The 12,397-nt window shown below is 42.9% G+C and overlaps 2 protein-coding genes across 3 annotated transcripts; both read right to left on the bottom strand.

Annotated features, from left to right (window-relative positions):
- Positions 1-2,705: 2,705 nt before the first annotated feature.
- Positions 2,706-5,407, bottom strand: rpl27 (ribosomal protein L27). Its single transcript, XM_012817833.3, has 5 exons — positions 5,299-5,407; positions 4,548-4,630; positions 4,239-4,408; positions 3,928-4,038; positions 2,706-2,791 (listed from the first exon to the last, which is right to left on the bottom strand). The coding sequence occupies exons 2-5, from the start codon at positions 4,626-4,628 to the stop codon at positions 2,743-2,745; spliced, it is 411 nt and encodes a 136-aa protein (XP_012673287.1). The 5' UTR covers positions 4,629-4,630; positions 5,299-5,407; the 3' UTR covers positions 2,706-2,742.
- A 1,675-nt stretch (positions 5,408-7,082) lies between these two features.
- On the bottom strand, positions 7,083-12,290 carry rundc1 (RUN domain containing 1). 2 transcript variants are annotated; one of them, XM_031559798.2, is made up of 6 exons: positions 11,634-12,290; positions 10,892-10,900; positions 10,395-10,553; positions 9,976-10,174; positions 9,666-9,761; positions 7,083-9,451 (listed from the first exon to the last, which is right to left on the bottom strand). In XM_031559798.2, the coding sequence occupies exons 1-6, from the start codon at positions 12,024-12,026 to the stop codon at positions 8,568-8,570; spliced, it is 1,740 nt and encodes a 579-aa protein (XP_031415658.1). In that variant the 5' UTR covers positions 12,027-12,290; the 3' UTR covers positions 7,083-8,567. The 2 variants fall into 2 exon arrangements, with proteins under 2 accessions (XP_031415658.1, XP_031415713.1); XM_031559853.2 differs by lacking the exon at positions 10,892-10,900 and having other exon boundaries at positions 11,634-12,287.
- Between the last annotated feature and the right edge of the window lie 107 nt (positions 12,291-12,397).

Here is a 12,397-nt window from a genome sequence, read left to right as displayed (position 1 = left end):
CAGCTACTAGGTCTAGGATATACAACTTTGAGTAACTATGTTGTAGAGATGGATGCAGAATAAGATGAAGAAACATGGATAATTGTGTACAGTGGTCAGATGTGTACACGAGAAGAGCATGAAATTGAACAACTCATCAAGAAAAACACCTGCACTACAATAACCAGCTTGGGAGGTCTGGATAGATAGATAGATAGATAGATAGATAGGTGAATAAAGAGCTGAACAGAGGCACTAAAGGACTTGACCAGAAGCAGGATGTGGCTAGATCTTTGGGTCAAACAGAAGGCAAAGACCCAGACCTATTACAGAAGAAAAGGAACTCCTTTGAGAACTTAACATGGGTAGAGAACCCACTGGAGACGCATCAAGACACTTTCTTAAACAAATACCTAACTTGCAACTATTATAACCTTAAGTGCTTGACTATGCCTATAAACACACAAAGATGGGAAGCCATGAGGAGCCAGTGACTGGAAGAATTCTTGCTGGAGAAGCTGATAAAGACGGTCAAAAACTAGGCCAAAGACTAGAGTCAGAAAGCACCGTCTGTCTGGAAAACAGAACAAGTCCTCATAGTAATAGTTGTTTATAGACTGAGACAAGAATATACAAAGAGCTCATTAGAAGAGAACTCCTGCCAGTCGTAAGAATTCGAGAGCCCCTTGGCTGACACTGCAGATAACTGGTGCTGGATATCCCCCAACTCAAGATTTGTTTTTTCTTCACAACAATATCTCACATAAAGGAATTTGAACATGAGATTCAGTTGTCTGCTTCTTGTTTAGAAAAACGTATTTTTGTTTGACATTTTCGGGAAGTAATTTCAATAACATGTAGCATGGTGCATACGAGGTGGTGTTCGGAGGGCTTAGCATTTCCAGGCTACTGCATCCATAGACATACATATATATGTATATATGTCTATGACTGCATCGGTGTGCTATATCGTTTTTTTAATTTTTTTTAAATAATTTTCATTAAGCATAATGTTACGGCCATTAAGTGCAGCCACTTCATGACATAAGCAGCAGACGCTCAAGGTAAGTGACGTTGTCAAAATTAAAGCCCATGTGAAATAAACAGCCAAGCCGGCTTATGTATGCTAGCTTGTAACTTATCTTATTAGACAGGGTGTAAAAGTTCGGTTAACAAGTCAGTTGTGTGTTTAGTCGTATTACTTCGTAAAAGTTTGGTTAACAAGTTAGTTGAGTTAAGCCGTATAACTTCACAGAATAATAAGAAAAAACAACGATTGTTTAAGTCAGGCAATCGACACCATTTCTCAACAAAAAAGTAAAGGTCCTGGTATTAGCCAATCAAACGTATCGTGTTTTCCGTTCCGGTCAGATGACAAGTTTTAACCAACCAGAGACCAGAATTAGTTTCTCACTTCCTGATTTACCACCAATACTCTAGTTACCATCCATCCTTGACCATAAACATATATAGATATAAGGTCTATCTATATATGTCTATGTCCTTGAACGACAGCATCATCTAGAATGGAATTGACATTTATGTTAACTTGATTTGGCTGCCATATAAGAACATTTCTGGGCTTAAGTACATTTCGCTTGAAATGTTTCATCCACGCAATAAATATGAAGCCTTCAATTTAGTGAAATGTAAGAGATGTAAACTCAATTCACGAGATTAATCACTCGTTTTCCTTTCTGGGCAGGAAAGCTTTTCAATCTTGATTAAACTTGAGAGCTTAGCTATCTATGACAGAATACATAAAGGCGTACATTTGTTTCATTATGAACTGCATAATTGATCAGTCCTACACAATGCACATCATAAGGAAGCCATGTGAGCCACACACATGGCATATTATGCCATATCCTGGGCCTGGTAGTTTTGACAGTTATAATAATTAAGGTTTTTAATGGCACACACGACACACTGGAACACACACGTGCATATATGGAGGCGACACAGGACACACACACACACACAGGTAGGCCTGAGGTCGCGGTGAATTTATTTTCTGCATTTTTCCAATCCTGGACCGTCCTTCCTCAAGGACACCCCAGGAGCAGTGGGCAGCTTGTAGCGCCCGGGGACCAAGTGAAGTGAAGATGTGTTCTGTTATTTTGTATGTTTTTTCTGTTGGGGTTCTTAGTGTAGGAAACCCCTCGTGAACACGGGGAGAACATGCAAACTCCACACAGAAAGGCCCGGGAGATAGCCCACCTGAGCACTGTGCACTCTGGGGAGGACCTGCCCCCCAGAGCCAACAGCGCCCCATGCGGGAATCGAACCCATGACCTTCTTGCTGTGAGGCGGCAGTGCAAGCAACTGAGCCACGTGCCACGGTGCAAGGGAATAATTTCACCATCATTTCACTGGACGTCAATGAGAACAAAAAAATGATCTATTAGTAATGAAGCTTGTACAAATCTTAAAATAAGTAGGTTGATGTACTAAACTGCCAGAAGACCATTACTGACCCAGATATATTACCATGGTAAGACATCTTTACCAAGTAGTACTGTGAATCAATTAACTTGAAACTGAGTTGAACAAACCAGAAGTGGCCAGCTATCAGAAGTGTGAGCAGCTTTGACACAAGCACCACCTTGTGGTAAAAAAATGAAGTGCTTCCCAAGGCATGGCTGACTACACTTGATCACGCACTAGACACTTAGCAGTTTAAGTGCATCTGTAAAACTAGTAGAAAAACCACCATAAGTCAAAGGTACTTTTTACACATTTATTTGAGAAACAATTGAGGGTTTAGAATCTGAGCTTCTGGAAGAACCATTTGTTCTTGCCTGTCTTGTATCTGCAAAGAGAAAGAAAAATATGATTAGCACAAGCCTTTATCAATAGTCTTCATAGTTCCCCAAAGCCAGAGCCAATGGGGTCAATCCCATTGTCCATTGCACTAACTGCATAGAGAGGAGATATCCATATATCCCATTGTTCATGGCCTTGCACAGGTAGACTTGCATGTCTTTGCCCGATAAGGGGTCCGGTCTTTGCCCAAAAAGGGGTCCGGTCATTGCCCAAAAAGGGCTGAACACGAGGGCTGACGTTTCAGCAAAAGCCCTATGGAAATAGCATGCTTACTGATTAGACAAAGAGGTCCTGATTGTTGTGGCAGTGGCTTGGAGTCAAACCCTGGCTCAGCAATTGGTGCCCTTGACCAAAACCAGCTTGGCAAAATGGCTGTGCCAAGATAGGTTACTCTGAATCTGCACTAAAATAATTACTAAAGACAAAATGATTATTTGACAAGTGTTTAGTGATTCTGCTATGAATCCATTCCAGCCAATAAATACCTGCCTCACACTAACTGGATATTTGTGATTCACATCTTGATGCATGTTCAAATACATTGGTAGATCAAGTCAACAGAAAATGTGAATGCCTTATTACAGTGAGGTGTGTAATGGTAATACTCAAATGTCAAAAGGTCAAGTATTGAATAATAGTCGCTATTATATTGACTGAAGCCATCCAGTCTGGTCGAATGAGATGAATTTTGTTGCAACATGTTCTAAATGTAGCATTTTCCATCCATGACAATTCTTGAAGTTTTTCCCCAAGTAGTGGATAAAAAAATTTAAATCAGCCATACGCGCTCAACGTTTTTGTACCCTTCATTTTTAAATAAGCAATGGCAATCTTAGTGCCCATTGTTTGAAGGCTAGGTCGGAGATCATGTATTTGACTGGTGCATGTTTTCTTGTCATTTTACTGGCCATTACTTTTCTTAGCAAGTGCACCCAAACATTCTATGGAGTATCTACACATTTCCCCTGGCACAATTGGGATCTTGTGAGCCATGCTATTCTGAACCACATGAACTCAGATCAGATCACTTAAAAAAAAAAAAGGAGATCGCTACACGGCATTCATTACCACATTATTGAGATCATATCATTTTTGGGATGAAATGAGGAAAAGCAGACTCACCTCTCCTCAAACTTAACCTTAGCCTCACGCCTGGCTTTGCGCTTCAGAGCAGGGTCCCTGAAGACATCCTTATTGACAACGGTTTTGTCCAGGGGAATGTCAACAGAGTATCTGAAAAGGGTAGATGATGTGTAATTAGATGAAATGAAGCAGAACGCTAAAGAAGGGAATGCTGCTTTAGGGCATCACCCATCAGTCCCAATTATTTCATCACTCAAAATCCAGAAAAGCTTCAGCAAGTACACCCCCAGATCCAGTACTCGTTTACCCGAGTACTACAAATGCCCATATGTGAGGGGAAAGCTCCATACCTGGTTGGCATCAGGTGGTTGTAGTTGAAAACCTTGACGAAGGCCTTGATTTTAGACCTCTTGGCAACCTTCTTCTTGCCCATGGTTGTGGTCACCTTGCGAGGGTAGCGGTCGATGCCAGAGACCAGCGCATGGCTGTAAGGGCGGTCTGCTGTACCATCATCAATGTTCTGTCGAGGGAAAAACATTGACAAATGAATATAAACTCCAACTGTGGTCATACATGACAAAGAAGGACAATGCATCATACCTGGTCGTTCACACACACACACACACAGGTATTGAATGACTTGAGACTGGTAGTCTTACCTTGACAATAACAGCTTTGCGTCCGGCGTAGCGTCCAGCCAGGACCATCACCACCTTTCCGGGTTTCATGAACTTGCCCATCTCTACGAAAACAACCCAAAGAGATCACAAACTAGTGTTAATCCAGTTGTCGAATAATGTATTGTTACCCCATATAGACACATAGCGTTAAACTTGGCTAGCTACCGTCTCATCAACCATGTTTGTGGGCTGACAATACTAGACAGTCACACGTAGACGTACATGATTCTACGGTTTATGACAACTTTTGAACTCTATGTGTACGCTTGCAGTCACATGCAAAGGCAATGTGCACATGGGATACATTTACAGTCCCTATCCCGACATAGCCACAAAGCTAGCTTAGGCTGACTGTACATATAACGCTAACGCTAATTTAGCTAGCGTAACTTATTGGACAATAGACAACATACTACACGAAAAACCACTAAACACAACATTCTGAAGAATGCCTGGACTCCAACAGAATTGTGTATAATCTTCGGTCGATTACTAGAACTAAAATAAAAGCACGTCTGCCACAAGTCTGCCATGTTCGAATACTGAGACGTGATCTTGAAACGGTGCAACAACATATCCACCATCTAAGAATCTCGTGAATAAACTAACATAAGTTACTGAAATAGATATAAATTAACATGTTTTCTGCCCATCTGGGGGACTGAGAACAAGTAAGATACTACTAAATTTGAAGATGGATAAAGATTTCTTCTAAGGAAACATTACTTACTGATGGTGCTCTACGGCCGACGTTAACGGGAAAGGAAGTCGCTAGCGTCCGCCTGACCTTTCACACCAGAGAAATATTCCACACAAGAGAAATGTTATGTCGCCACCTATTGTTTTGGAGTAGCAATAACAAGTGACTTAGTACAGCTGCACAAATCAAGAAACAAAAAACATGTTATATAATGGAAACACTTATAAAAGTGACGAGGGTGGGCAGTCTTATCGACGACAGGCTATTGTAGAAAATACCTAAAGGCTGTCCCTGGTTAAGGACAGGTTCGTGGTCAATGTTTGAAAAAGTAAATTGATGTCTGCCTAATATTGTTAAATCATTGATCATTTACCAGGGTTAAACCTTTGGATGATAACAGTGTCATTATTACCTCTCCAATTTAATAATAAATTATGATAAATAATAAATTATGATACTTGTTAGTTAATTTGACAGTTCATTAGATTCGCTAGATTAGATGAAATGTTGATAGATGAATTATGATAAAATATAATAAACATATTTAATAATATAATACAAATGTTTCTCTTAATGTAAACATTTTCCGACACGATCGCTTTATTGCCTATCTTCACATCTGATCAAAGTAATGTTCAGGTATGTTGTTGCCAATTTAAAATTCTGAGGCATAACATTTGTTTTTAACACTTGTTTTAAACAAAGAAAATGTACACGGTCTGAAACATCTTTGTAAACTGCATTTACAGTGTCTGCTGAGAAACCTTTGGTTTTTAAATAACTAATAAAGTCAGATCAGACATGAGACATATTTCTGGTGGATTTATTTGGTCTCTAATACATTGGTAAAAACAGGACCAAGGAGTTACACTTCGAGTAACAGCAGATCATTAGCACTGGATGTGTACAACAGGCGTGTTAAGAAACACTAACCCTTAAATGCAGCAGGTCATTCATTTTTTTCTAAGAAGACAAATGAGAAATAATGTGACATAATCACAGGGTCACAACAGATCTTCATCTGAGATAGTGTCGAACTGAATTGCTGTCAGTTAAACACAAACTTTAGTTTTCCCCAAATAAGGACTTGTTCCAAAGTGATTCACTGGTAAATAAATAAATACAAAACTAAACAGACCATGCAGAACAAAACAAATATTTTAAGAATCAACACACAAAGGACTTAAACAGATGCAGTAAATTAACATCATAAAAGGGTTAACCTTAGAGACAAGACTCATTTGCTACAAAGAGAAATCAAATCTACCTGATTATAACAGATTGAGCATACGTAGGATTTGGTACATTCAGAACTTCAGGATATGTATGTATATGCATACTTTGACATCTATTTTTTTATGTGAAGATTACAGAACATATCACCCTTCATCAAACAAAAACAGAACATCGTCACCTTGAAACGGTCCACAAAGCATTTCCCTTGATAAAATGAAAGCTTAAGCATAGAGAATAAAAATATAGTTTTATTTTTTATTTGAACTAAAATGTCATAAGCAGCAGATTGACACTTAGGGAGGATTCAAGCAGGCCTTTTGATCTCTAAAAGCCAATGAGGTTTCAGAACGGTTTCCCCAACTTTGTTTTAGGGTATGACATCAAGTGCTTACAAAAACGAAGATATCCAGCAATTTCAGATTGACATACGTATATTCATGAGATGATATAAATTATTGGAAATAATTCAAAAATAGATAATGGATTAATGTTTGCAGTGGATGTATTTTCTTCATTTTTCTACATTCAGTGACACAAGAGTGAACACTACGGTCCCTTGTTCGTCGTTCGTCGTCTGGAAACTGATAATACCTACAAGTTGCTCTCCAAAGGGAGACGGGCCAATACCACATGCCTCAGGTGAGAGGTGTCATCGCTGGGCCCTCGAACAATGACTCTTTCCACACCTGTTACGGCATCATGTCATATTTTTTGTGGACAGTCCTTGTTTACCCAGATGTTTCCTCTTTTCTTTTATAGGCACTCAATAGCACTCTTGAGTGGTTGTCAATAAAGGTTGCCCCTCCTCTCCATTTTCATAGACTAAAGTCAACAAATATCCTGTACAAGTACAAGAAACATACATAAAATTCACAATGTAATAGTGTCAAGTGGATTGAACCTTGAAAGAATGTTGAGTTATGTATATAGACCCCCACACACTGCATGTATAGTTGATGGCACAACTATATTTTCATGAGGAGAAGTTAAAAAACAAAATGGCATTCAAATTGAAATCATTGTCAATGGCATGCAGCGAAAGGTTCCAACACTCCAAAAGTGCATAACAAAGCCTGATCTGATAACGATCTTGCTCTGCTCTCCACATGGTTGGAGAATAACTAGTTAAATGTATGGAGTTACATTATTAAATTACAAAATAAATGTACTTGTAATCCGTTGCAGTTACTGAGACAAAATATGTAATTAAATTACAGTTACTAATCAAAAATGTTGGTGATTACAAAGGGGCTACATCCGATGTCGAAAGCTTTAAAGAATATCACATTCATTCTGTTGCATCTGTTTGCCGTCCAGACAGGCTCCATTCACTTGGCAGTATGTGCTCAAATCTTGAGCATTGATTTTGATTGGTTCTCTTGTTTAAATTTTCACCGCCTCTCATCTGCCAATCAAAAAGTAACAGGGTAACAGGGTATCTGTAACTTATTACATTTCGAAAGTAACCTTCCCAACCCCGGCTTTCCATTAGTCATAGCAGTTTCTTGGACTGAAAATACACACATCATAATATAATGGACATTACAGACAACTTTGTCAAGCATCTTAGTGTTGGTAACTTTGATTTATCTGCTTTGATAGCTGTGCAGGGCACTCATGCAGAAATCACTGTAAAGCAACTTTCCAGCATTTTAAGGATGATTTTTTTTTTTTCTGCGTGTAACTTTAGGCCTAGATAACACAAGCTTTATCGTAACAAATGTCCCTACAAGAGAATAGCAATGCAGCATATTTAAGATTCTCACTGCCCTCTTCAGTTTGAATGGACAGCCAGTGATGGCCCATGGGCCTGTGGTCTTCATCATCTTCTCTCCGCCCCATCTTTTTCTCCCTCACACACCGTTTCCATTTCTCCTTCATTTCTTCAGAGGGGATAACACTGGAGCACACTTGTGAAAAGCACAGCAAGGCAAAGAGAGAATGAAAGGGGGAGAGAGAGAGAGAGGGGGGAAGCGAGAGAGAGAAATAAGAGAGAGAGAGAGAAATAAGAGAGAGAGGGGGACCAGAGAGCTGGAAGAGGCCCCGTGTCCGATCTCTCCTCCTCAGAAGGCATCCTTGATGTTCTTGAGCTGCCGCACGGCCAAGTCAACGGGCAGGCTGAACTTGAGGTGGCTGAGGCGTCCCAGGATGCGCAGGGCCCCCTCGAAGCCCGTCTGGGCCATGTAGCTCCAGGACTGGTAGTGGGGGCTCACCAGCGCGCCCGACTTGCAGAGCAGGTTGACCCAGGAGACCAGCCGCTGCTCGTTCAGCGCCACGCACACCAGCGCCTTGAACTCGGAGTCGGCGCCGCGCTTGTAGCGGCTGTGCTCGTGCAGCACCGAGTGCACGGCCCACAGCAGCGACTGCTTGGGCGTCACCGTCACCGGGCCGTCGCCCACCGGCAGGCTGAAGGACTGCGAGAGCTGCCGCGCGGGCGACTCCACGAAGGCCTGGCCGTCCTTGGAGTGGTAGTACTTGACGAAGAGCTCCCAAGGGTGCATGTTCTTGGCCTGGCTGGGGCTGTAGGGCAGCAGGCAGGCGATGGGCGCCAGCACCAGGCTCATGCCCTGCGAGGGCGCGTACAGGCCGTGGGCCAGCAGGTCGCGCAGGGCCATGGCCAGGTCCTTGCGCACGGTGGTGGTCAGCTCGTCGCGGGGCCCGCCGGGGGACAGGCACACGGTGTAGCTGACTATGTGCTGCTCCTCCTGGGAGGCCGACTGCCGGCTAGACGCCTGGATACGCACGCGCTCCACCGCCGCCTCTAGACGCTGCAGCAGGGGGCCGTAGTCCTGGTTGCTGGCCTCCCTGCCCTGGGCCCACAGGGTCTGGGGCACGTGGCCTGCGGCGCAGCCGAACTGGCTGACGGCAAAGATCTGCAGGACAGCCAGGGCGCGCTGGATCAGCTGCAGGCCCGTCTCACGGATCCTCTGGGCCTGCTCTGGGTCCACTGCACACAGCAAAGAACAACATTTATACATTTTGGAACCCTGCAATACACTCATCTTTATCACTCTTATCACAGGTATAGCTATAGCTAAAGCAAGAATGCATTGTATTACATGAACGTCATAAATGGCTACAATGCTTGATAATTACAAATATTCAATTCAATTATAGATAGTATAAGTCAATGTGACTAGGACACTGACCCAACAACTCACCTTTCTTTTTCCCCCCTGGGCCTCTGGAGTTAGGTTGGGCCGTCCCAGCCTGCTCACTGTGCTGGCCGTCAGACAGTAAAGGATTTCCCACCTCATCTGTGCAGATATTGAAAATCAAAACATGTGGCTTAATTATTAGCAATACAATGCAACAATAACAAAATGAGAGAGAGCTTCACACAAACAGTCAAACAGGACTGGTTTCATAAGTAATCAATAAAATGATGCCACCATAGCTGTCCATGAGAGTACAGATCACAGTTGAAATTCATTGGATGTGCCGTGTCCTCTCAGAGGTCAGTGAACTTACCTTGGATGAAGTTGATGAACATCTCCAGGTCTCGGATCTGGGTTTTGAGCTGGTCCACCAGCTGCTCTTTGACCCGGGCCGGGTTGACGATCTGTGCGATGGCGGCGTCCACTCTCTGCCTCAGCTCGTCCGGGTTCAGGTTCCCGATGTCCTCATTCAGATTCACATCCAGCTTTCTAATGAGCTCATCAATGATCACCTGCAGAGAATATGTTTCATAGGTGGGTCATCATGAAGACAATATTGCTTTAACTAAACTAAAATGTTTTTATTTTTATACATACATATTTTCAAAAGCCTGAAGAAACAGGTTAATCAACAAGACTGTTCATCATTACACAGCTGCAATCTACATTTCAGTGGCAAATGCTGGCTTGGTGCAATGTCTAGAACCGAGCCGGGAGTTCTGGAGTCTTTACCTTTTGTTTCTCCATCACCACGGACTGGGGCAGGGAATCATAGCTGCCCTCCTGGTAGGCAAAGCGCTCCAAGTCATCCAGCTGGGTCTTCAGCTGGACAATCAGGTCCTTCTGCTTCTCCCTCTGGGCTTCCAAACGCTCCCTCTTCTCCCGCTCACTCTGTGATCAAAATGACACACAGACACAACACAATCACACACACACACACAAACATCAGTCAATTAGATAGAGTTCACCAGATAATCATACAAGAATCTGAAGAATGTGAAAGTACTATGTGAATATTTGTTTGGACATAATGTATTCACAGTGGTGACAATCTCTGCATACATGCTGTTACAATGCTGAACTATGTCTCTGTTTATAATTGGCTAGAAAGAGAGAGAGAGAGAGAGAGAGAGAGAGAGAGAGAGAGCGAGAGAGAGAGGGGGAGAGAGAGAGAGAGAGAGAGAGAGAGAGAGAGAGAGAGAGAGCTAGATCTGGCAGGAAATACTCACCAGTTCCTCCTACATGAAAGGCATGTAAAGAGCACACGAGGAAAAAGGAAACCATTTTACAAATTCCCAGAAAAAAGCTTTTTTACTAGTGACAAGAAAAACAATGGTACACTGGCGCCCCTCTGCAATCAGTTTACACTGATGCTTGTCCACATTATTTGATTAATGAAATCATAACATAATCACAGCACACAGGAGACTGTTGTGTGTGGTGTGTGGTGTGTGGTTGGTGTGTGGTTGGTGTGTGTGTGTGTGTGTGTGTGTGTGTGTGTGTGTGAAGAGAAAGATTAAGACACAGTGTTAATCTATCTTTACTAACAGTCATCAGGATAATTAAAATCCATCAAGGCTACCAACAGTGTGTGCATGAGTGAGCAAGGGAGGCTCTCTTCTGATTGGCTCCCTGTTTATGACTTTCTTCCTAATATTTGTGGGTCAGTCTGTTTGCCGGCCTCTCTGATGACATGGTGTTTATCCAGGCCAGAGCAGACAATTTTGGATCATGTACTTAGCAATGAAATCCTGCAATCTCAACCATCAGTCTTCTTGACAGTCCGAGTTTGCACCTCCACAATATTTCACTGATTAATGGAGATTTGGTTTCTGACTTTAACTGTGCATTTCTGATAACAATGTTGTTGAATCTAAACCACAACACCAATAACTGATACCCTTCTAGCAACAGGCAGTAGATAGCCTACAGGTGCAGATACAGGGACAGCTGTTAGGAGCCTTTACTCACCGAGTTTTCCAGCATTTGCGCATCCTTCGCCCGACAGCCAACAACATGCGGACAGCCTTTGAAAGCGAACTCCTCGAGGTCGATGAGCATCCTCTCTTTCTCGTCGCTCTGTGCATGAACGATCTGCTTCAGTCGGAACTGTACCTGTGCAAAGTGTGAGGTTAGGGCGAGAAGCGAGGAGTTTGACAGTTCTTGATCCTCTTCCAGTTTCTGCAGCCTGGCCGCCATCTCAGTTTCGTTTGCCGACACTGAGCCCGTCCGCCTGGGCTCCAACAAGTCCCGTTTCCCTCGTTCATCCTCAGGGTTGGCCACAGCTCCAACCGGAGCCCATCGCTCACCAGTACCAGCCAAGGCAGTTTCGCTGTCCGATGTTGACAGCTCCTCTGTCGACATTTGTCTCACAGCTGGACAGCGATGCCGTCCCGTGGTTTGGATCAAACAGACCAGTAACCTAAGAACAATCCGGCAAACCCTTACTTTCGGCCAGTGTCCTTAACTCTGTTTTGATTCCAATTGGAGCATCTAAACCTGTAGTGGCAGGTGCAACGCCATCTTGCCACCAGATTTGTGCGTCAATAGCTTGGTTTCAATGGATAGATAAGCTACGTCAACACAACACTAGAATTCGCTCAAACTATAAGTATGTTTCACCGGACATGGCAAGTCTTTCCCTTAATCCATTTGATATACAGCTCAGCGCTTTGCAAAACCAGGATGTCACGCAGAGCGTGATGACGCCACCACTTCCCATCTCCCTAGTACGC

Source organism: Clupea harengus, chromosome 1, assembly GCF_900700415.2.
Source record: "Clupea harengus chromosome 1, Ch_v2.0.2, whole genome shotgun sequence".
NCBI lineage: Eukaryota > Metazoa > Chordata > Actinopteri > Clupeiformes > Clupeidae > Clupea > Clupea harengus.
The sequence above is the reverse complement of the archived record's forward strand: the minus strand, read 5'-3'. Positions and strand labels throughout refer to the sequence as shown.

Excerpts from the sequence above, each read along its gene's own strand:
- rpl27 (XM_012817833.3), bottom strand. The coding sequence starts at position 4,628 with ATGGGCAAGTTCATGAAACCCGGAAAGGTGGTGATGGTCCTGGCTGGA. Across the intron at positions 4,409-4,547 it reads GCAAAGCTGTTATTGTCAAG|AACATTGATGATGGTACAGC; the intron begins GTAAGACTACCA and ends TTCCCTCGACAG. Across the intron at positions 2,792-3,927 it reads AAGGTTAAGTTTGAGGAGAG|ATACAAGACAGGCAAGAACA; the intron begins GTGAGTCTGCTT and ends TTCTCTTTGCAG.
- rundc1 (XM_031559798.2), bottom strand. The coding sequence starts at position 12,026 with ATGTCGACAGAGGAGCTGTCAACATCGGACAGCGAAACTGCCTTGGCT. Across the intron at positions 10,175-10,394 it reads TGGTGATGGAGAAACAAAAG|GTGATCATTGATGAGCTCAT; the intron begins GTAAAGACTCCA and ends TATTCTCTGCAG. Across the intron at positions 9,762-9,975 it reads GTTCATCAACTTCATCCAAG|ATGAGGTGGGAAATCCTTTA; the intron begins GTAAGTTCACTG and ends ATATCTGCACAG.